We start from the raw sequence: 25,321 nt of genomic DNA, 5'->3' as shown, positions 1-25,321 counted from the left end.
AACTTCAAGTGATGTTAAAACAATGGCTCAGAAGTTTAGGAAATCTGTGGAGTACTTTTTGAATCATAAAGCAATAAAATATGTTCAACGTATTTTCAATATGAAATTAATTGCAGTTTTCAGAAGATGGCAGTTGACATATATTGGATCAATATATTGTATTAACCAATATGCTGGATTACAATAAATATGAATCAGTGCCTGCTTCCTGCCAGATACTAGTCACAGTGAACAACAGGGCTTACTGTACTTTATATGCCTCTTGTGGTATAATAAATATCAGTTTCCAGACATTTAAGCAAATGGCAAAAAAAGGTCAAATATCCTTGTTTGCAGCTGAAAGGGCAGTGAGTTACAAAATTCATATGTATTTTTTCCCATCTAACCGTCTGTGGTAACAGAGAGAGTCTCGATTTAAGTTTTGCAAATAGCTGGCTCTTACTTTGCCAATGGTGAAGAATTTTCTGTTTCAAGATTCAGTGAGTAAGTAGGCTAATGGGCATAAAGAATTCTGACATTGTTAGTTTTTAGAGAAAGAACAAGTCAACAAACTGGAAAATGTACCGCAATGGCCTGAAATTGGGCTATGCAAATTGAATGCCACAGATCTCTAAACTACAGTGCGCACTAGATGGTCAGGCAGAATCCATTTACAACTCACAGAATTCCAACAGAATGTTCTGTCAACTTATTCTCTCCACAACAAATTGAATATCTGGAAGAACAAGTCCAGTGTTTGAACATGTGATTATTACTCTGCTCTTGTTTCTTATGTCTTCCTATTTTTAAGTGGTAGAGGGAGATGTCTCACAGATTTCCAGCCGGTGTTGGCTCTTTAAAATATATTAGACTGAGGGGCGCCTGGGTGGTTCAGTTGGCTAAATGTCTGAATTTGGCTCAGGTCATCATCTCACAGTTTGTGGGTTCGAGCCCCACGTTGAGGTGTCTGCGGTCAGTGTGGAGCCTGCTTTGGAACCTCGTGTCTCCCTCTTTCACTGCCCTCCCCCCTCAAAAATAAATAAATAAATAAACAAACAAACAAACATTAAAACATTAAAACATATACATACAATGCTGAGATAATTAAGACATTTGTAATCTATGTGTATTAGTAAAACAACTGCTTGCATAGCTGAAATATAAATTCAATAAGGCAATAAATACTCTATAGAGAAAGGCGCAAGGGACTTGGCTCCAGAAACGCTACAAATTTCATTCAGTACTGAGTGTTCACTGCAGGACTGGCGTGAGGCCAGGCCCAAAAGATACAGAAATAAGCAAAGATTCCCGGCCTACGAGCTCCCGGTCCAGAGGGCACACCTCAACGATGTCCACACGCTATGTACAATATGGGCAGATGAACTCACTGTTATCTGAGAGGTGACTGAAGGAGGAATCATGGCATGCAAATGCCATTGCAGAGTCCAACTCACCGGGCCCAGGGAAGCTCTGTACTCCTCACATGTCTTGCCAGTGTGACTGGGGCTGCTGGCAGGCACCGCGTCTGCTTCTTTCCCTTCCTTGCAGACAGGCTCTCAGTGCTCTCGTGAGCTTGCCTATTTAGTGACAACATCTTTCCCACAGAAGCCTCTCACAAACCCATCTTTACAGCATCACGCGTGTTAGTGTGGAGCAATGGGCTGAATGAATGACCCCTGAGCCGGCCTGAGTCTTCATGTTGATCTTTTTGGCGAACAGACTGATGCACACATCACCGTCGCTCTAGCCCCTGTAAGCGTCTGCTCGTGTTAGGAGGTGAACGGGGTGGTGGCCCAGGGTGTAGGCTCTACAGTAAGACCTGGGTTCAAACCCTGGCTCCATCATCTTTAACAGCGGGACCAAGGGTACACGACGTAATTCCTGTACCTTGGTTTCCTCTGGGTAAAACAGGGTGAAAAGCAGTACCCTCAACATCAGATTAAGACTATCATATCAGATCATTGAAATAAATAACACACACGGTACTCATACTGTCAGCTCATGGAAACACTCAGCAAATGTCCTTCTTTTCTCCCCTTGCCCTCTGCCTCTGCGCTTCCCTTGATGTCCACTCCATGTGTCCGTACCCTTCAGAAGTGGACCCCGTGTCACTCCCTCAGAGAAGCCTCTCTGACCCTCTGGCACCCCATGCTGCTCTTTCCGGGCACTTACTTCAGCTGTAACCTTCCCCGGCTTGGTGTCAGTCACTCTCACCAGACGGTGGGCTCCATGACAGCTGAGACCAGCTTTGCTCTTGTTCACTGTGGTCTCCGCCATGCCTAGAATAATGCTGGGTATGTAGAAAATATGTGTTGAATGGCCACATGAACACATGAAGGATTCTGCCACCACAAAAATGGTTCTGTGGAAGTGCCTCAGGGCCCTTGCATGGTTAGGGGGCAGCACCAAGTGGGTGGGCTTCCCTCTTTCCCCTCCTAGGAGTTCAGCTTTTATCTGTTTACTTCTAGATTACTCTATGACTCCACTGGAAGACACAAAATAGACTTTGAAACCTAGTTGTTTTTAAAACTCTTTCCAAGAACTTAATACCTTTTACCTGAGGAATCTGTGAGACATTATGATTAGATACTTCCGTGCTCTCTGGTGTTGAAGAAGCAACTCAAATTGCACATCTCTCTTATTTTTGGTGAATGGTTATACCACCCCAATATATATATAAAAGAGGAACCATTTTGCCTACTACAACCTCTCTAAGGAATTTTCTAGAAGTATTTAAGGAAGTTTTAACCTTAGGTGGAATGGAACCCCCAAAGAAGATTTATAACATTTTGTCATTCATTCCCGGATTAATTTGTACTGATTAATGGCATCTGGTATTAGCATATTCATTTCACTCATACACGTACTTCTCAAATCACAAGGCTTAAGAGTTATTAAGCACCGGATACAGGTGTAGGATTCTAAGCAGCTCAATCCAGATTGCCATGAGCACCAAGATCATTGCTTGAGTAGGTATATTTGAAAATAAGATTTCTTTGATAGTATGTTCAAGATGTAGAATTCCTTTTAGGGGAGTGATTTAGAAAGATTTTCAGGGAACGGTCTTAATGTTAAGGTAAAACAGTAAAACAATCCAAACAAAGATTATCTGAAAAACTTATCCTCCAACCCCTGAGTTCAAAGAAGTGAAAAAAAATTAATCTTTTGATATAAACATAAGAAACACAAAGAAACATATAACCGCCACCCCCTGCAATTTAGCCAAATGCAACTCATCAAGTGACAGATGTCCCAAGAGGGTTGTCCAATGCCACAGAAAAAGTTAGTGACTGAACTCAGAGTCTCAGACCCTCAGGGAAGGATCTCTTCACTATACGTCAGGATATATGTGTGAAATCCAGATGACTAAACTTTTTTTTTTTTTTTTTAATTTTTTAACGTTTTATTTATTTTTGAGACAGAGAGAGACAGAGCATGAACGGGGGAGGGGCAGAGAGAGAGGGAGACACAGAATTGGAAGCAGGCTCCAGGCTCTGAGCCATCAGCCCAGAGCCTGACGCGGGGCTCGAACTCACGGACCGCGAGATCGTGACCTGAGCCGAAGTCGGCCGCCTAACCGACTGAGCCACCCAGGCGTCCCCAGATGACTAAACTTTTAATCTTAGTGTCTTCTCTGTATACAGTAGACTTGTGTTTCTTTTTTATTTTTTTTAAATGTTTAATGTTTATTTATTTTTGAGACAGCAAGAGCGAGAGACAGAGTGTGAGCAAGGGAGGGGCAGAGAGAGAGAGAGAGAGGGAGACACAGAATCTGAATCAGGCTCTAGGCTCCAAGCTGTCAGCACGGAGCCCGATGCGGGGCTCGAACTCACAAACCATGAGATCATGACCTGAGCCAAAGTCGGATGCTTAACCAACTGAGCCACCCAGCAGCCCCGTGTTTATGAACTGTGGAAGTAATTGCTTCTGCAAGTGGCCAGAAGGCGATTATCGAAAGGTGAGCTTACCAGCAAGGCTGAAAACACATCTGTGTTTCAGGAAAGCATTGGTTTCCTCTATTGTGTGTGAAAGCATGGCTTTGGGTAGATTTGTTTGTATTTCTTTAAAATAAAAAGGATGTGGGCTACAAAATTTATTAATGGTAAGACAGCAATTCTGTCATCTCCAAGGAGAAATTTCTGACCAAGCGGAAAGACGTTCTTGTGAGGAAACGACTGTCAACAAGCAGAGTAAGAATGTAAGAGTCACTCAAATGGCTTTTGACACAGACTTCAATGCCAATCTATTCCACACAAAACAAAATCTCCCACGTTTCTGTGGAAGAAGTTTGCTTTTACGTTTACGTGAGGACTTAGCAAGGGTCAGAGAGGAAGCAAAATCACAAGATTTTCCTGGGGGCCCAGCTGGGCATGAAGTGCCCGTCAGGAGGTTCAGGTGAAGGTGTTATTTATCCACCTCTGATGAACATATAGAGAGATGTTTGACTATTGGTCATACTCTTACATATACAGTGCTTTGTTTTTAATGCCCTTTCATATTAATTCTCCTTTGATCTGGTCAGCTACCACTTGGAGAGGTAGAGAAATGCTTTCCATCTGACAAATGAGGAAGCCAGGGCTCCCAGTCTGAATGTTTTAGCCACATCATGTGGTGAGTTTGTGGCTCAGCTTAAAGTCAATTCTCCAGCGTTCCGTCTAATGACACCTTCCACGGAGGCGCACAGCCCGGCAGCTCCAGGAGCGGTGTGCTACAGGGAAGAGCCTTGGACTCCCGAGGAAAACCGAACCTAACTCTGTCGTTTACCACCTGTGTGACCTTGGACAGGTCACGCATACAGACTCTCAACCGTGTGAACAGTAAGTAAAATGGTAACCACAATCCTTTAGAGCACAAAAGGGCCAATAAACACGCATCCGCTATAATATGGGCAGCGAGTGCCAGATGACCACCATCACAGGGAACATATTAAGGAGACAGCTATTATATGATGCCACTGCCAGAAATGTTTTTTTTAAAAGAGTGTTCCTTTCAAAATTATAGAACAAAAACTAGGCAAAGTATTTGAATGAAAATCTATGACCACTGGGGAAATTTTTTTTGAAAGCCTTATCTTTCTAAAGGGAAATTAAAGAAAATAAAAGTTCATCATGGTAGCTACATCTAGGATAACTCAAGAATCCTGCCTTCCGTATTTTTTTTAGTTTAGTTTGCAGTTTCCTTAAATGCTTTCTATTTTATTATTTACTTTTTGTGGTTATTTTATAATCTGACCTTCTGCACATGAAAATCACTGATGTCTTAGCAGTCAAAATCTGAAGGAAAATGGCATCATCTGAAATTATTCAAGGCAAAGAAAACAAATCAATAAAGGAAAGCATTAGAAAACAGTGAATGAGGGAAAACCATGTAAATAAAAGAAGAAACTGTTGTCTTTGCTAATAAATAAAATCTACGACATAAATGATACAGGATGTACCCCCACAGGGCAACGGTAACTATGGCAACAAGGAGACAGGCAATGTACTCAGTGTGACTCAACCAAATACCTAATTGATATACTAAGCATATTCAGGTATATTTTCATATGGTACTGAAGTAATATATATGCCCCTCATTTATGTAAACTTATTCATTTTAACAGCTATTCCTTTAATTTATAAAGAGGTGAAAACTCCTTGTATTTCTCAACTTATATAATAGATCAGCATGACTTTTGAGAAAACAACCCGAGTATACTGGGGTCAGCAACAACACTCTCCTTTTCTACTGCTCAGTAATGATTTCTAGGTCCAAAGAATTTCAGTTCAGAAATCTAGCATGACGACTGTCCAAAGATACAGCCAAGGATCATTTACATTTATTCAGGATATTGAATCCTGATTCTCTGTTTAGACACAGGATGCTTGGCCTCACTGTTTATGTCTTCTCTCTCAGCAATCATGGGATGTCACAACAGCAGTAGAAGAAGCTTAGGTAGAGAAACCCAGGACAACATTTGAGTAAAGAGCTTTTAAGAAAAGGAATTCCCCTGCCTCATTCCCTCAATTGTTCCAGCTTCGTGAACATTCTGTCCTCTCTAACCTTTCTGCTGTATCCTTTAGAACAAGCCCTGAGCTCTTATTGACTGTATCCTTATGGAGTATAAATCCCAAGGTTAGAAAACTTTTTCTTATAAAACAAGCATGTTCTCTCCAAGGAAGACTGTATATCAGGGCAGTTTTGTTTGGTTTTGTTTCAAACCCTTGGTACCTGTCATCAAGGCAAAAAAGTGTCTCACAACATCAACTGGTTGGAGAGATTTTGGGGCTTTCTTTCTTTGACCCCCAATATACTTGAAAGGTAAAGCTTCTTTGCTGCACCTGGGAATATTTCCCTTTGGCACTGAAATTACAGAGAAGGGAGACAGGCCTATAAATGCCCTGGGACAACTGGCGAATAGAGGAGACAAATGGTTTTGTTTTGGGGCCATCCACTGCACCCAGAAACACCCACACGGTTCTTACACGTTCACAGAATATGAGACGTGAATGTCCATATCCCTCAAATCTGACACTGGGAAGAAGCTGAAGTTATTAGAATTCCCCATCACCTTGTCTGGGATGACAAGCCTAGAATCTAAGAACCTAGGAATCCCATTTTGGCCCTGGTGAAAGAATACCGTGCAGCGTTGGGATGCAAGCTGTGATTCTATTCCAGAGCACAAGGCCTGTTTCTCTGTTTGTCTCTGGGTTGTCCACTCTTCCACAACTCTGGACAGTAAGCAAGGGGAGGCCCCTCAGCTTGACCACCGGGCTCTGCTCACTCTCTCCTAACAAGGTTCCAGGGCCCAGCAGAGCAGGCAGGAGAGACTTGGGTAGGTAAAGCTGTGCTCTCCGATCACCGGGGACGGTGTGGTGTCAGCATGGGGAAGAGGATGTGTCAGAGAAGATTCCAGTTCGAGACGGTTATTTTTGGAATACTCTGAGGAAGCGTATGGGAGGGCTGCCCACATTGCACCAGACTTGGTGCTGCGGAATTGAGTTTTTAGAGTTGTCAGTCCCTCAAGCCTTATGACTAAAAATAAGTATCTACTTATTAAAGCAGATTTATTTTTACTCAGACTTTTTTTTTAATTCTTGCACTATAACTTTTCTCCACATTTGGATTTTCAAAATATTTTGTCAATAATGCTTATGTGTGCAAAACCCATAAGCTATAATCTATATCTAGAGTCCATCAAGAAAAAAAAAAAACTGGCTTTCTCATTTTCATGTGTTTCGGGAATTTGACAGGAAGAGTGTTCTAGAAAAGAAGGGTGAAGGGAGTTTTTAGAAAGATAATATAGAACATATTAAAAAGACAAGCTAAAGAAAAAAACAAACAAACAAAAAGCTCAAGCTATCTTACAAAGAAGGCTAAGAGGCATCCAGACCCTTCCACTTACTTCCAAGGATTTTCTTCCTGCTTTGAGCCTCATTGGCGGCTATGCTGATGCTACCAGCAGGCCCAAGGGTGTAGGTGTTTCAGAGCATCTGGCAGAGAAACAAACTTGATCATTCAAATCTCAGCACCTCCAAAATCTCTAGCTCAACACCTCTAGTCTCAGCTGGTCTCTGAATTGGGACACAGTGCTCTGCTACTTTTTTTTTTTTAAGCAAAGTTAAGGCTAATAGCTCTCCTTTTAAATGAGAAACTTTTATTACATTCTATTCTACCTTGAAAGCTCTTATTATTAATATTTTAACTGACATCAAAAGTAGCAGACTGCCTGCATGAGAGTATTATCAAGAACAGATGCAGTATCAGGGCACCTGGGTGGTTCAGTCAGTTGAGCGTCAGACTCTTGACCTCCACTTGGGTCATGATCTCACGGTTTGTGAGTTTGCGCCCTGTGTGGGGCTCTGCACTGATAGCGTGGAGCCTGCTTGGGATTCTCTCTCTGTACCCTTCCCCTGATCGCCAAATAAACTTAAAAAAAAAAAAAAAAAAGAACAGATGCAGTATCCACACTCCATAAGAACTGGTGCATAATGTACAGCACTATAGATGTTTGTGATGGCTGTAAACATTTTTCTAGACTGAAATTGAGAATACTCATTACATATATTTATTATACCTTCAGTTTCCTTTCACTTAATTCTCAGAATGTCCTCCTTTCACTTAATTGTGGGTACCAAGCTCCTGCCCTTAGAATCACCTTTCAGCCAACTGCAAAAAATCCCTACCTCTCCCCAGTAAATCCACCTTGCTCTATCCCTCTGTCTGCCCACATCACACAAAGTACTGCTGGGTCGTTACAAATATACTAAGTACTTACAATCACATTAAAAAAATTAGTGCTTTGTTTTTTAGAGCAGTTTTGGGTTTATAGAAAAGTTGAGCAGATAGTAAGGAGGGTTCCTGAAGTCCCCCTCTCTTCCCCAACTCCCCAGTTTCCTATTTGTAATATCGTGCATTAGTGTGGTACTTATCCTGCCAGTGATAAACCAATATTGAAACATTATTATTAGGAACTGAAGTCTATAGTTTACATTAGGATCCAGTCTGTGTTATACAGTTTTATGGGTTCTGACAAATACGTAATGCCATGCATCTATCATGGTGGATAGTTTCATACAGAATAGTTTCACCTCCCTGAAAATTCCAAGTTCTCCCTATTCATCTCTTTTTGCGTTTTCCCACCCCAAACTCCCCAAAACTGCCGATTTTTTTTGCTGTTTCTATAGCTTTGCCTTTTATAGACTATTGTATAGCCGAAATCATAGAGTATGTAGTCTTTTCAGATTGGCTTCTTTCACTTAGCAATATGCATTTTTGAAACTCATTTCTTTTTAATGCTGAATAATATTCCACTGTATGGATGTACCACAGTTTGTTTATCCTTTCACTTACTGAAGGACATCTTTGTTGCTTTTAGATTTTAGTGATTAGGACTAAATCTTCTATAAACATTTGTGTGTAGGTTTTTTTTTAAGTTTATTTATTTATGTTGAGAGAGAGAGAGAGAGAGAGAGAGAGAGCATGCATGTGAGCAGGGGAGGGGTGGGGGAGGAGAGAATCCCAAGCGGAATCAGTACAGAACCCAACGAGGGGCTCAATCTCACAAACCGTGGAATCATGACCTGAGACAAAATCAAGAGTCAAACACTTAAACAACTGAACCACTTATTTGGACGTGAGTTTCAAACTTATTTGAGTAAATACCTAGGAATAGGAATGCTGGATTACATGGGAATTCTGTGTTTCGTTTTAGAAAGCAGGTGCCAGACTCTTCCAAAGCAGCCATACTGTTTTGGGTTCTCGCCAGCGAAGAATGACAGTTCCTGTTGCACCACGTCCTCACCAGTTTGGGGGAATTTCAGCCGTTCTAATAGGCGTGGGGGGGTATTGTATGGTTGTAATTTGCAGTTCCCTGATGACATAGGATGTTGAGCATCTTTTCATGTGTTTATTTGCCATCTAGGCCTGCTGATGTGTCTGTTGATATCTTTGTCCTCTTAAAAAGTGGGTTGTCTTCTTATGGCTAGTTTTCAACAGTTGTTTGTATATTTTGGACACAAGTCTTTTATGAGATATACGTTTTCCAAATATTTTTTCCCCAGTCTGTGGCTTGTCTTTTCATTTGCTTGATAGTGTCTTTCACAGAAGTTTTTAGTTTTAATGGAGTCCAGCTTATCAAGTTTCTCTTTTATGGATTGTGCCTTTGGTGTCGTATTTAAGAACCCACTGTCAAACATGATGTCATCTATTTTGTCTTACATAATCTTCTAGAAGTTGTATAGTTTTGTGTCTTATATTTAGATCTATGATCCATTCCAAATTTGTTGCCCTTGTGACGTTTTTTCTCTTTTAAAGTCTTCTCCCTCTCTTCCTCCCTTCTCTGATTTTAATCGAGCATTTTATATCATTTGGTTTTCTCTCCTTCCTTGGCATATTAAACTTTCTTTAAAATTTTATTCATTTCACTTATCCATAAGTTGGAGTCATCCAATACATTGCTGTTATGATTATTTTGAAAAGCACTTGAACAAACTGATTTATCAGATCAACTGAGAATATGAAAAATAGATTTTAATCTTACCTCCATTTGTTCCTTCTTTAATGCTCTTTCTTAATGTAGGTCTGACTTTCTGACCCTTATCATTTTCTTTTTCTCTGAAGAACTTCTTTTAACATTTCTTTCAAGGCAGGTCTACTGTGACAAATCCCCTCAGTTTGCTCATCTGAGAAAGTATTTAGTCCTCCATCACTTTTGAAGGATAACTTCACTGTGCACAAAATTGTTCATTGTGGGTTTTATTTTCTTTAAAAAAAGTTTAAATGTTTTTAAATATTTCAGTCCGCTCTCTTTTTGCTTAGATGGCTAGTCCAATCTAAAGAAAGTCCAATGTAACTTTTCTCATTGCTCCTCTACAGGTTTTTTTTCTTAATCTGTCTTCTTTCAAGATTTTCTCTGTTTTTGATTTTTTTGTAACTAAAATATGATATAGCTAGGTGTAGAATTTTTCATATTCATCCTTAGTGGGTTTTGTGTGTGTGTGTGTGTGTGTGTGTGTGTGTGTGTGTGCGCTTCCTGGATCTGGGGTTTTGGTGTCTGTCATTGATTTTGGAAAATTCTCAGCCATTCTTATTTCAAATATTTCTTCTGCTCCTTTTTATCTTTCTTCAGATCTTCCCATTACATGTATTTTTCACTCTTTGTAATTGTTCCACAGTGTTGGATATTCTGTAGTATCTTTTTTTCATTTCTTTTTCACTTTGTTTTTCAGTTTGGCAAGTTCTACTGACAGCTTCAAGTTCACTGACCCTTTCATTGGGCATATCCGAGCTAAAGATGAGCCTGTCAAAGGCATTCTTCACTTTTCTTATAGTATTTTTGATTTCTGGCATTTCCTGTTGGTTCCTTTTTAGAGTTTCCATCTCTCTGCTTATAATACCCATCTATTCTCGCACGTCCTCTTTTTTTTCCATTAGAGTTCTCATCACAGTTACATAATTACATAGCTGTATCATGGTTAAGTCCCCAGTCTGACAATTCCAAAATGCCTGCCATATCAGAGACTGGTTCTGATGCTTGCTTTATCTCTTCAGTCTGTAGTGGGTTTGCTTGTTTGTTTTGCTTCTCAGCATGCTTTGCAGTTTTTGCTGAAAGCCAGACATGACGTATCAGGTAATAGGAACTTAGGTGAAAGGTCTTTGGTGTGAGATTTTATGTTAAAACAGCTAGCAGTTAGGCTATTCATGCTTCCCTGTAGATGTTAGAGGCTTCAACTTCCTCTAGTTGTCCTCTTTCTTTCTCTTCGTCTTTGGATTTCCCTAGAAACTCCTTCAGCAGAGTCTGTGTCTCAGAGTTGTCGGTTATAAATCTACTGTTATTATACTGGAGCCCTATTGATGTGGTGGTCAATGTATTGGTGGGGAAAATGTTCTAGAGTCTTATGTTAAACCTGTTTTTTGTTTTTGATTTTTTGTTTTGTTTTGTTAGTGGGTTTGAGTCCCTGTGGCCTTAAGAAGAGTTTCTTAGCCTTTTTGATTTCCCTTCCAGTATGTATGACACATAGCTAGAGGGGAATGGAGCTGTCTAATTGCTTTTCCCACAGGACATATAAACCAGTGGCAAAACAGTTCCCCTTGAGGGCAGGACCTCCACTCTCTGACAGATCTGAAAGAGCTGTTGATTTTCAGTTTGTTCAGCTTCTTTCTTGTTGTGAGGACTAGAGTGATGACTTCCACATCAGAACTGAAGCCATCAAGTTGCTTTTTGCCTGTGATGATTCCCATGGGCAAACAATGTCATCAAGAAGGTTGTGGTAGTCTCTTCTTTCTTCAGATCCCTGTGTGAGCAAACCCACAGGGCATGAACCCCAAGAAGGCCCTTAAAATTTAGGGTAAAATTCAGCTCACAGAATACACAAAGTGTAACCACTGATAATTGTCTATGTAGTCTCTTCTTTCTTCAGATCCCTGTGTGAGCAAACCCACAGGGCATGAACCCCAAGAAGGCCCTTAAAATTTAGGGTAAAATTCAGCTCACAGAATACACAAAGTGTAACCACTGATAATTGTCTATGTTTCTGTCTCTTTTTTTTAAGTAGGTTTCACTCCCAGCATGGACGTAAATGCAGGGCTCGAACTCGTGACCCTGAGATCAAGACCGTGAGATCAAGACCTAAGCCAAGATCAAGAGTTGGATGCTTAACTAACTGAGCCACCCAGTTGATTTTCTATGTATCCTTTACCTAGGCTGAAAATGACAAAATATATTTTCACCAAATTTAAAGAGCATGTTAATGATAGTCTCTAACCTAATGAAGAAATTATGCAGTAAACATGCAAATCATTGTTGGGGATCACAGGGCACTTCCAAACTCTGAGCAACCACTGTCTGTGGAGCTGCAACTTGGGTTATTGCTGGTCTGGAAGATCATGCCACACAGACTAAGACAGAAGCTTGGACAGACAGAACACTAATTTTGAACATGTGCTTCAAAGAACCAACCTCCCCAACCAAAAATCCAGAGCCTACATATATATCAATTTGCTATCAAGCTCCTTCTCTCACCGATACTCTATGTAGCATGCACCTGTGTAAGTAGAAACAACTTACTCATTCAGTGGTGGTTAAAGATCTGTAGGTACATATAGGAACAACTACTTTTGTGATGTACTGCAAAACTGAGCCCTTCAGACAGACTTGCATTGTAATTCCATGAATTAAAAATTCCTGGGAAACTGACCCACAGAGGCTTTGCAGAGGCTTTTAATGGGTGTATAAAACTAGTGAGTTTTGTTAACTCTGAGTCACCTTCCATAGAGAGCTAGGTGAACTAAAAAGATGTCTAAGATCTGAATCTTTTAAACCCATGGGGAAGGTCCACAGGTTGTGGCTTTCTGGTACACTGCTTAAATCTCTGTTTTCATTCCTGGTTCTTTAGCTGTGGTTTTCCTTCTTCCTGTTGGGGTGATGATCTTTGTCTCCTTGCTCTTGTCTTCCTCATTCTCTCCAGACTTTGACTTCTAATGATATTTCAGCACTGGCTTTCTTCCAGTAGGTTCAGATTTCTCTGGAATGTGGTGGCACCTTCAGCTCTAGGTATGAAGGGAGTCTTGGACACACACATAGTATCAGTGATGGTAGAGCTTTTATTTTTATGTATTTTTTTAAGTTTATTTATTTACTTTGAGAGACACTGTGTGTGAATAAGTGGGGGAGGGGCAGAGAGAGAGGAAGAGAGAATCCCAAGTCCCAACATGGGGTTCAATCTCACAAACCATGAGATCATGACCTGAGGTGAAATCAAGAGTCAGAAGCTTAATGGACTGAGCCACCCAGGGCCCTGTCAGAGCTTTTAAGTTTCAAATATATGACAGAACTTCCTATATGAAGACTGTATTCACATTAGTATGAAAATAAGATGGGTTATTTTTTAAATGGTATTGAAATAATTCAGCAAAACAACAAGCTGGTATATTACATTAATCCTTACATAAAAATAAATTCCATATAGCATACAGATTTGCATGTTAAAAAGACAAGGCCACAGCTTTTTCTTTTCATACATAGTTGTATGACCTTAATTTGGAATAAGAATGAGATGAAGACTAGAAACCATGATAGAAAAAAAATGATAAATCAGACTGCATGAAAATTCACTTTTAGTTAGAAAACGAAAAAGTACACAAGGTGGGAGCACAAGATGGGAGTATATACAAAAATTATTAGTAAGGTCTATAACAGACAATGAATAATTGGTATCCATAATACATTAAGCTAGCTTCAAATCTGCAATAATGGCATAAGCAAGAATAAAATGCACAAAGGACAGGAACAAGCAACAGTCATTACTTGCAAGGGCAGAATGAAGTAATTACTCTTATATGTTATTAGGAGAGTATATGGCTACAGACACTTTAAAGGTTAGCTGATAGAAACACTTATAATTTATAATTGCACACTTTTGATCAAACAATTTCACTTTCAGATATTAATCCTATAAAAACATTCCTGAAAATGCCCACATATAACTGTATGAGTATTTACTGTGTCTTTGTTTTAAATGTAAAAGCTGAAAAGAATAAAAATGTGCATGAATGAGCATTTAATTAAATAAATGATGGTAGAATCACCCAGTGAGATTTTGTGGCTATTAAGTAAGAATATGGCAGGAATCCCACTCCCAGTTATGATGGAATAGCTGTAGTAGATCAACTCTCCTAGGAAGGACAGTAAGAAAGGCAGGCCCACAGATGATTCAGATTGGTATGAGAAGGCACAGAATTAATAATTGTGACTAAGGTGTTTAAGAAATTAGATGGCAAAACAGAATTTTATTCAAGAATTATAATCCATGTAAAAATTATAATGTAAAAATTCCAGAACTGAAAAATGCAAAGAGTTAACTAAAAATTCATTGGATGGAGAGCTGTTTGGAGACTACTGAAGAAAGAGAGCATTAGTGATCTTGAAGAAAGGCTAGTAGAAAAAGTTCAAACTGAAGCATATAGTTCAAAAAGGAAGGAAGATATAGAAAACAGATTATAAGACATATAGACAAGTAATGGTATAATATATTTGTAGATGGAGTCTCAGAAGAAGAGAAAGGAGAGAATGGAGCATAAGCGATATTTGAAGAGATAATGCTCAAGAAAAAACTCAAAGTAATGAAAGCCATGTACTCACAGACTAAAGAAGCACTATGAATCCCCCAAAGACAGAGAGAATTACATCTGGGCATTTCATAATAAAACTTCTGAAAGTCAAAGACAACAACAACAAAAAACTCTCCAAGCAGTCAAAGATAAGATACACTCCAAACACATACTCTCTTGAAAGGAGACACAATAAAACCTCAAAGGACTTCTTGAGGAAAACCATGGAGGTCAGAAGACAATAGGTCATCATCTTTAAAACCTGAAAAAAAAAATTAACTGCCAATCCAGAATTCTATAACCAGTAAAACTATTCTTCAAAAATTAAGGCAAAAAAAAAAAGGCGTTTATGGACAAAGAAAACACATAGCTAGGAGACTCTAAAAGAAATAGAATAAGGAGTCTTTCAGATAGAGGGGAAATGATCTTGTAAAAAGGCTGATATTATACTTGCTATGATATCTACTAAAAGAACATTAAAAATGCACAACCAAAAAGCCAATATAGAGAAAATGCTATAATAAATTCTTGGTTAATAAAAAATATAGCAAGAAATATAAAAATAAAAAACTATTAAGAAAAATAGAAAATAATTATTGAAATGATAGCTATGGTAATAACATTACATACAAATATACTAAATATTCCAATTAAAAGACTACTACAATCATATGGATATCAAAGTAAATATCACATGCCACTTACAAGAGACATACTGAAATATAAACACTGAGATGAAGATATAAAAGGATGGAAAGACTAACACTAACCATCCAAACACCAGAAAAAACTGATGTGCTAACATTAATACCAGACAGAGTAGACTTTAGGGAATGAAGTACTAGGAGAAATACAGACATATTTCAAATGATGAAAGGGGAAATTTATTAAGAATATATAATAATTCTAAGTTTACATGAACCTAATAGTATAGTCTACATATATATATACATATATATATATATACACACACACACATATATATATATATATATATATATATATATATATATATATACACGTATATATATATATATAGTAAAAGGAGAAACCATTAATTCCATAATCATAGAAGAGGGATTTGACATATTTCTCTCAGGAACCAACAGAACAAGCAGTAAATTCTTGTTAACAAGCAGTTAGCTCTTCTTTTTTATAAAGATTTAATAACATGATTAACAAAGTCATTGTTCAGAATATGTTCTCTGACCACAGTAGAAAAAAGCTAGAAATCAATCAATAAAAGATAATAAAATCTCCATCTATCTGAAAATGAAGCATTATACATCAACTCATAGGCAAAATAATCCAAAGTGTAAATGAGAAAATAGTTTGAATTAAATGACTATGAAATTTAACAAATCAAACATTGTTTAATGTGGGAAAGTGATACTTAGATTAATACTAACAGCTCTAAGCACATACATTAATAATAAATGATCTAGGCAATCATTTAAGGAAGTCAGAGAAACAATAATAATAAACCACAAGAAACGTGGAAGCAGGAAGGCTAAAGTATAATAGCAGACATTAATAAAAGAGAAAACAAAGCACAGTAGAAAAAAAAAAACTGACATAGTCCCAAGTAAGAAATTTATAAAATCTAAAGTACTCAATCTACTAAGGAAATTGAATCTATAATTAAAATTATTGCCATGAAAAAAGTCCAGGCTCAGACAGCTTTTCTGGTGAAGTTATCTAACCAGTTAAGAAAGAAATGTCATGGGGGGCCTGGGTGGCTCAGTCCGTTAAGAAAGAAATGTCACTACTTTTATATAAAGTCTTTGTGGGAATGGAAAAAGAGAACATACTTGCCAATTCATTTTATGAGGTCATCATACTCTTAATACCAAACATAATGAGGTCATTACAACTTCTTTTATGAACATATTTGAAAAAGTCCTTTATAAAATATAAGAAATTCTCACTTGGCATGGTAGTCGAACTATAAAAATGACTGTGTAAGCTGAAAGTGAGCTAAATATAAGGCAAGCTTAATAATCAATGGAAGACTGATTTCTCCGTGACCTTTACAGGTTTTGATCAAAGTATTAAAAATCTTTTATTGTCAATTATAATTGTATAGGGAAATTTAAAAAATAGTACTGGTAATATTTTTTAGTACATTGTGATTTAAAACATTAAAAACATTGAGCTCAAATGTTTTATTTCTTTGTAAAAATTTATCAAGAGTTGAACAATGTTGGCTTTCCTCTTGTCTTATATCTATGATACAGAGCAAGCATCTTTTCTCTGCTTTGGTAAACTGTCATACTATTTCCAAGTTTGGATCAGCTTCCAACGTTTTGTCTTTCACATCTGCAAGGGATTTTTTGTGTATGTGTGCCAGTGTCACTTCCTGTGGGACATATTCACCTAGTTTGTCCCTGCCATCTTCTCATTTATGTCAGAGAGTTTGTTTTCATTGACTTCCTCTGGCAGCGCAGCTAGTGTCTCTCAAAATGGGAGCAGTGTCAGCATCTCCATGGTTGGCTATTTTTTCTATAAATCTGTTTACATTCGATTACAATTTCACTTCCAGTGTTATCACTTTGTTTTTTTACTGTACTTTCTTATGTGTTGGCCAGTACTCTGGAGTATCTACTTTTGTAACATATCCCATGTGTTTATCACTGGGAGCAAGGAGGCAACACAACTAACTACATGCTTTGCTCTCAGTGTGTGAACTAACAGATGTGCTCAGAAAAAACATCGAAAGACTTTGAAAGAAGAGACATTATCAGTCACTGATCATTATGCAGATCTGTTAGGTAGTGATCTGTGGACTACAGGGCTAGCACCATGTGCAATGCCCCACAGTTAACGCACTGTGGTAACTGAAATCTGAATTGTGTTTTTAGGGGACTGGAGTTATTCACTTAAACCATGATAACTGAAATTCATTGCTTATTCTGCAAATGAGGTCTACCTGTATTGGCAAAGAAATATTGGTTCTATGTTTTGATCTGAGTGCTGGTACATAAATATTCATTGATTGAAATTCATTGAGTAATACTTATATAGTTTAATACTTTTCCAAGTATATGATTAACTTCAATAAGAAATTTCCTGAGGAATCATTATAACTCACCATATTAAGAAGAATAAAGAGAAAAATCATGTGATTATCCAAATAGATGCAGAAAAAGCATTTGATAAAATTCAATACCTATTCATAAAAATAAAAGCACAAACTAAAAAAAGGAGGCAATTTTCTCAACTTATTAAAGGGCACAAAACTACAGCAAACATTGTACTTTATAGTATACTTCTGAATGCTTTCCTCTTGAGGCTGGGAATGAAACAAAGATGCCTTGCTATCATGTATCTACTCCACATTATACTGGAGGTCCTGGCTCTGAGAAACTGCCTAACATTATTGAAAACTATCAAAAAATGCCTAATTAAATGGAAGGATATACCATACTCATGAATTATAGAATGCCAATTCACCGGAAATTGACCTATAGATTCACTGCAACTCCAGTCAAAATCAGAATATGTTGTTTGGCTTGTGTGTGTGTGTGTGTGTGTGTGTGTGTGTGTGTGTGTACAAAGACAAGCTCTTCAGATATGTGGAAGAACAAGAATAGCCAGGCAATCTCAAAGAAAAAGAATAAAATTGTAGAAGTGGCATTTTTAGCTATCAAGATCTATTATATAGATTTAAAAAGTTATAATAATTAAACTAGTATGGTATTGGCATGAGAATAGACAAGCCAATGGAACAGAACACAGTTCAGAAACAGACCCATACATACATGGTCACCTGATTTATGAAGGGCCATACGGGAAAGGAAGGTCTTTTTACTAAATGGTGCTGGGTCAACCGAATATTCATATAGAAAGTGAATACTGGCTCCCATGTCATGCCATGTATAAAAAAATCAGCTCCAGGTACATTTTTAGATATAAATACAGATCTGTAATCTGAAAGGTAAAACAATAAAGATTCTAGAATTAAAAAAAAACAGCAGAATATCTTTATGAATACGTAATAGGCAAAATTCTTTGAACAGGACACTAGAAGTGCTAACCAAAATGGGAAGGATTAATGGACTCTATTACATTTCGGAACTTCTATTTATCACAAGGTGCCATTAGGAGAGCAAAATGGCAAATCACAGACTGGAGAAGACATTTGCAATATATCTATCCAAGGATGGACTTATTTGCAGACCTAAAGAATTCCTATATATTAATAAGAAAAAGGCAATCTAGAAGACAAATGGGAAAGATATTTCAAAAAGAGGATATTCAAATAGCCAATAAACATGAGAAAGTGTTCAAGTTCATCAGGCCTCAGGGAAATGAAAAGTTAAAAGCATAATTAAACACTACTGCACACCCAAATAAATGGCTAAAATTAGAGACAGAGAAGTACTAACTGCTGGCAAGGACGTGGAGAACCTGCAATTTCTAAACTGTGCTGGGAGAATGCGCTGGTACAGCGCTTTGCAAAACTATTCGACACTGGCTCCTAAATGCAAACCCATTCAGTTACCCGAAATTTCACTCTTTTTTATGTACGCTACAGAAACGCATGCACATATCCACCAGATCACATACGAGAATGTTCCGAGAAGCACCATTGCCGAGAGGGCAAACTGAAAGCAACCAACGTTAACATGGACAGATGAATTGTGGCATCTTCATAAAACTGAATAATATCCAGTATTGAGAAGAAGCAAACAGGCAAACATGATTTGAATGGATCTCACAAACAGAATGTTAGCAAAAAGAGTCAGACAGACAAAAAAGAATGCATACTGTGTGATTTCAACTATACAGTGATCAAAACAGGGCCAAAGCAGCAACAGTGACAGAAATCAGAAGAGTGAGTCAGGACCCTGGCAGGAGGTGGTAATTGGACATCAAGAGGTGGGCTTCCATTCAGATTCTATTTCTTGACCCAAATGGTCACTGAATGAGTGTAATTTCTTGTACTTGTCTAAAATTATTACTTAAAAAATAAACAAAAAGAAGAACTTAGCAGGTGTATGTGCACTGATTTAGAAAGGTAGCCATGATATGTTAGCAACTGGGGGGGGGGGGTGGATAGTCAATCATTGTTCACCGAAGATGATTCTGTATTGGTAACAAAGTGAGAAGGTGAATTATTGTATCCAAAATAAATATGTGAGGGATTTATTAACAACGATTAGCTTTCTTCATGCCTATCTCTTGTATTTTTTGCTTTACGAAATTTTTGGATTTTTTTTAAGTAAGCATTACTTACACATTTGAGACCAAAAATAGTAAATAGTTAAAATAAAACCTTTATAGCTGAACATTCCACAACAACAAAGATGTCCCCTGGAGTAGTGCAGCGTGGTGGCCCTGACAATGACATGCGTCTATGGTACCCAGTAGCTGAGTTTCAACAGCTCTGGTCCTGGGGCTCTCTCAACCGGCACAAGGGCAGATCACTTAGGTGAGCAGGTCCTTTATACTTAACGGAAATGTGCTTTGAGTAGCTTCACTCAATTTGTGTTCAAAGGAGCCCATTTTGTGCGGTTCTCTGTGGAACATTCACTAGCAAAGGTAAAAACCTAAAAGACACAGAGGCCCAACTCAATTCCAGAGAAGGGGTGTAGTGCAGCAGATACGGCAATGGTATTTTCATGCATTATTTTACTTAACAAAAGGCAGAAAAGAGAACTACCATTTGACACGTCTTAGGTGTAACACCCAATAAGCTTACCTGTACACCTGTAGAGTAGTAAGACAAACTCTAACTTCTGTCAATTTTACTATCAGACATGCTTTTAGATCATCATGTTTTCCTCAACAAATTTATATAACTAATTAAAATGCTCTATCATCCAATTTTACTTTTACACATTATCATGGTAAAGGAAAGAATGTTGTATCTCTAAGCAGTATCCTCGAAAATTATGGTGAGATTTTTTATTTTATCTGCCAAGAATAAATATCTATTGTGAATAAAATGATTTAGAAAACAAAGATGTTTCCAAGTAAAAATTAAAAACCTGCCCAAGATATGAAAAACACAAGTTGTATGTACACATGTACACACAATCTTTAAATATCAAAAGTATACTATTTCCCCTCATAGGAGAAATGGAGAACAAATTTTAACTCACTTTCCTTTTTAAAAAAAAAATACTCCTGATACATTAAGGGGTTTATTCAGATCTATACTCAGAACAACAACAAAATAACCCAAAAGAACTTGGAATTTATGCTGAGACTTATAGGCTGAAGAAAATTAAAAGGAAAATATTAAATGATCATTTAATGTCACGGTCACACCCTGAACTCTCCCTTTCCTCCCTCCAATGACTTTCATTCAGAGCAACTTCCTCCTTTTTCTTTATAAAGTAACGTTCCTTTCCTTTTTTTCTCCAGATTTGCTTGTGGTTTTGCCACAGATTGCTTGTCCCTAATTGCAATTCTTTGCTTTTCCCAAATAAACTCATTTTGCTGGTAAAATAACTGGCTGTTTTATTTTTAAGGTCGACTAAACCTTTTAAAAGTGATGCAGAAAAGAATAAGTACATACTGAACAAGTTAGAAGAGATTTCATCCTTCACATTATGCAAATGCATTTTGCTAGTGATATTTTCTATTTTTATAAGGATGATCCTCATTACTACTTTTACTATGTGAATTACAAAATTGCCTGTGTATCTGTTTTAACAGGAACATATACATAATTACTCTGTGGAGATATTTTCAAAAGTGTCAAAATATGAATTAAAACACTGACACTTTTTTAGAGCTCTTTATACGGTTCCAAAACACATGTTGTTTACAGAATGGAGGCATGGTAAAGTGGATTAGAACATTTGTATGGAGCAGTTTCTAAATGCTCAGACCTGATTATATTACACAGAAATTCTCTGGTTAGGAAGAAATGTGTGGATGCACAAAGAAACCAAAGTAACTCAACTGCCCTCATTTTCTGAGGAAAAGATTCTTCCTCCCTCTTCGGCTGAGATGAAATCAAGAGTCATTATTCCAACCACAGCTGAGTGTGGTCCCTGCCTGAAGTGAATAGGTTAGCTTTGCTCACAGATGTCATAACTCTTTTGTTCTCAATGGCTGCCAAGTACAGCTTTTTTTTTCTTTTAAGAAAAGTCTAATGGGTAACTGTAGTGGAGATGAGCGCAGTGCTACCAAATTGTGCTAATTTGTTCCACTTTTGGCCAAGTCAGCAGAAAACTCACTAATTTTCTTTTCCTCTGGAAGAGGAACAGATTTCCTAAGGTGTTCTGGGAGATACAAACATACAGAAGAACTACTATGGCTGAAGACATAAGGACGCTGATTACAAATTACCAATGTTTTCATCTGATGAGATAAAAACTATTGCACTAAATTAACATAACTAAGGGGAAACTCATTCCTTAGCTTACTACAATAGAACCTCAAAATTATAGGTGAAACTCTGTCTAGAGCAAACCTTAATCAGAAAGAAAGAGAATTAAATGAAGACAGGCAGTTCTTTTTCCTACACTCTAATAATCCTTCAGCTTTTAGTGGTTAAACTTTTCCCCTAATAACCTTCTTGCCTGTCTTAAATAGGAGGTACATTTCCCAGTCCCCCAACATATACAAATGCCGTGAGATACTCCTGATTTCCCTCCCCCATGCCCTCTTGCAGATGGCGAGTGACTCCACCACAGAGACCTTTACTTGGATAGGTTCTGATTTGTGCCATCAGGAGTGAGGACCACAGAAATCACAGTCTAGCCCTTTCACTTTAAAAATGAGGGAATCAAGGTCAGGCTGGAGAAGTAGTGGAACCTAGTTGTCCGAAGGGTTGGGACTAGAACACAAATCTTCCTCCCCTCTTCAAGTTCGTTCCACTGTTCTCTACTGGAGTGATAAAACCAACCCAGCAAACAAATAAGACATATTTCACACAAAAAAGCATAGTCTGTGTTTTTGCTAGTATTTTTGTTTTTACCTCTGAAGAGATTATCCAAGTCAATATCTTCTTTTCCTTTGATTTTCAAACACTTTGCCTGCTGTACAAGTCTGGGCAGAGAACAGAAATAAAATCTAGATTCATTATCCTGTGAGGTAGGAATAAATCACGACAGCAGCACAAATTTAAATAGAAACCACCGAGTAAACAATAGTGAATTAGCAGGTATCTTGCTGCACACAACCTTGTTAGAATTCTTCTTCCATAGAAGATTTTAAAAATATACTTGCAGTCGGAAACCAACTTTGAAGCCTGTAACTTGAAAGCTCTCCCCTCTCCAGCCCCCATTCATTCTGCTACAGTAAAAAGTTTCCAAAACTCTCTGGAGAATAATCTCTTCGGACTCTGAGGAGGAGCTAGCAGGGATGGTAGGGGACGGTGTGCTAATAGGTGGGTAAAGAATAATTGCTACTCATGGTTTTAGCTCTTGTTTTGATCAGAAGATTATAGACATTGTACCAAAACAACTGTATGAAGTAATTTACGCAGTTGAATGTCAGTGAATTAACTAACTTTTAAAATGCTCTGGTATGCAGTAAGGACTAATTTTGTAACTTTTCCATCATACAACTTTATTAAAACTTGAAGCTCATGGTTTATAATGAACATGGAAGTTTCTAAAATGAAACTTTTTCCGGCATTGCTAATTACCTAGGAAATTAATTTTAAGTAGAGAGACCCTGAGATAGTTGATTAATTTATCTGCATATATTTATGATTTTAATGAACATTATAATAGCTTGCTTTGCAAATGTATTTTCCTATTACTTGTATAGCAGCTCTCTCATTTTATCCTCACTGATAAGCTCCTGAGTATTTCTTCAATTTCTGTTTTACGTGAGGACACCGATTCAGTTCCCAAAACCTTACACAGAAACCTAAGCAACTTCTACATAACTCTAGGTAATTTTAGCCACATATCACTTAGATGATCCTTTTTACCACTAAGACCTTTTTTAAATCAAAAAATCAAGAAACTGAGAAAGAATTTCTTTTCAAATCCCATCTTTGGACCTTAAGAGGAGGTCTGGTACCCTCAGTGTAGAAAATCTGGGTCCAGGCTGGAGGTTTGTGAGCCAGAGCTCATTTTTAAATCTACCGGTCTCAGCTTCCCAATGTGCAAAATGGAGACTGGGCTTGCCTTAAGGTGTTGGTTCTGAACAATGAGTGAAACGATATATTACAAAATAGTCTACAAACTTTTAGGCAGCACAGACATGCATAAAAATGTGAGGAATATTTTCATTAATTCAATATGCTTAATTTTCATTACATTCTGGATATATACAGATCATCAGGATTTATTTACATCCTTGGAAGAAAGAATATTAACAATAGAAAGAGGGTTTAAATTGAAGCAGTGAGCATCTGGTGGAGAAAGCTGGTCAATGTGGAATGCCAGGGGCACAACATGTGCACTAAATAGCATGGTGCAGTCATTTTGCAAAGAGTAAGATGGAAAAAAGAATAATTTTAGCTCTGTTTATATATTTTGGCAAATATTTGTTTGGGTATATTCCCCCAAACTTGACAAATTTGATGAAACTGAGCTGATTTTCAAGCCATCTTAAAGCATCCCTCTACAATAGATACTGATGAAGATCTGGATTCTAACTTAAAAATTTTGAAAAACAGAAGCTGGTATGCCTTATATAATTTTGATGGGGATTTTGAAAAGCAATTTAAACATAAATCAAATAAATTTACTGAGTAGTTTAAAAAAAATTCCAGGCACTGCCATTTACCACCCATATATTTCAGTACAGTCTCACTTTCAAAATTATTACATCACTGGGGAGATAACACCAAGCAAAACCCTGTAATCGGTTCAGGCTCAGTAACATTTCCTGAGGGAGATAGATGCCTTCTAAGGACTCCTCCACTCTTCACTTTGTTCACCCTCACGTCATTCGTGCAAACTCTGTAAGGTGGGGATAGGACTCCTGGTATAAATAAAGGGTCCAAGGCTCAGAGATCTTAAGCTACTTGCCCATCTTGGGCACACAGTGAGTCAATGATGAAGCCAGAACACAAACTCAAGTCTGTAGACTCCATATCCAGGTTGGATTTGTACTCTGTACATCACTGTCCAATGTTTGCTGAGCATTTACAGAAGGCATCAAGGAGATGTCACAGACAAAGCAGAAGAAAGGGAGTGTCAATCATGCTCCTGGCAGCTGGAGGGAGAGATGGCCTGGCACTAGGCTGGTGGGGAGTTCTGCGGAGAATGCAGCTGGGTCGGGTCCTGACAGAAGGGAGATGTGCATGACCAATAGCCTTGTAAAATTCTAGAAAATTAGGGTGGGAGAAAAGCAGAAACTGCCGTAGACCGAGCATAAGCAAAATGGGAGGGAGGGTGTTTGCAGGACATGAAGAAACTAATCAACCTATTTGGCTAAAGCACCTGCCCTGTGCCAGGAGCACAAAGAACTAAAAGAACAAGCTAAAGCCAAGTTGTGGAGAGCCCTGCACACTGTTCTCAAATGTCTGGACTTCACCTTGACGGCAGAGGGAAAAGCGATTGAAGGGCTGCATCTTAAAAGAATCTACTGCATACAGACAGTAGAAACGTTTGCAGATGATTAGGCCAGTAATATGCCAAAGAGTAATTGTTTGTATTTTAGCTAAAAAGGTATCACGATTAAAATCCCCAGGTATTACTATTTCACCGATAATTCTGCTTGAAGCCTAGCCTATACCTTTTATACAGCCTTCATAGTTCCAGGTACTCCAAGCAATCTTCAAAATCTTTTGTTAGTGATATTGCCGTTGGAGCAGTAAATGCCAGGCTACCTG

General features: G+C 37.9%; 1 protein-coding gene across 5 annotated transcripts in view; it reads right to left on the bottom strand.

Annotated features, from left to right (window-relative positions):
- The window catches only part of L3MBTL4 (L3MBTL histone methyl-lysine binding protein 4), a 447,733-nt gene that overhangs the window by 85,038 nt on the left and 337,374 nt on the right, over positions 1 to 25,321 (bottom strand). For 4 of the 5 annotated variants that reach the window (XM_078435404.2, XM_078435406.2, XM_078435407.2 and 1 more), the window contains exon 16: positions 22,505 to 22,575. In XM_078435404.2, the coding sequence (XP_078291530.1) occupies positions 22,505 to 22,575 (71 nt within the window). Of the gene's footprint in view, positions 1 to 2,151; positions 2,270 to 22,504; positions 22,576 to 25,321 lie in introns of all 5 variants that reach the window. The other variant, XR_013551279.2, reaches the window with a different exon arrangement.

The sequence above is a fragment of the Panthera onca genome, chromosome D3, assembly GCF_046562875.1.
Source record: "Panthera onca isolate mPanOnc1 chromosome D3, mPanOnc1 haplotype 2, whole genome shotgun sequence".
Lineage (NCBI taxonomy): Eukaryota > Metazoa > Chordata > Mammalia > Carnivora > Felidae > Panthera > Panthera onca.
The sequence above is the reverse complement of the archived record's forward strand: the minus strand, read 5'-3'. Positions and strand labels throughout refer to the sequence as shown.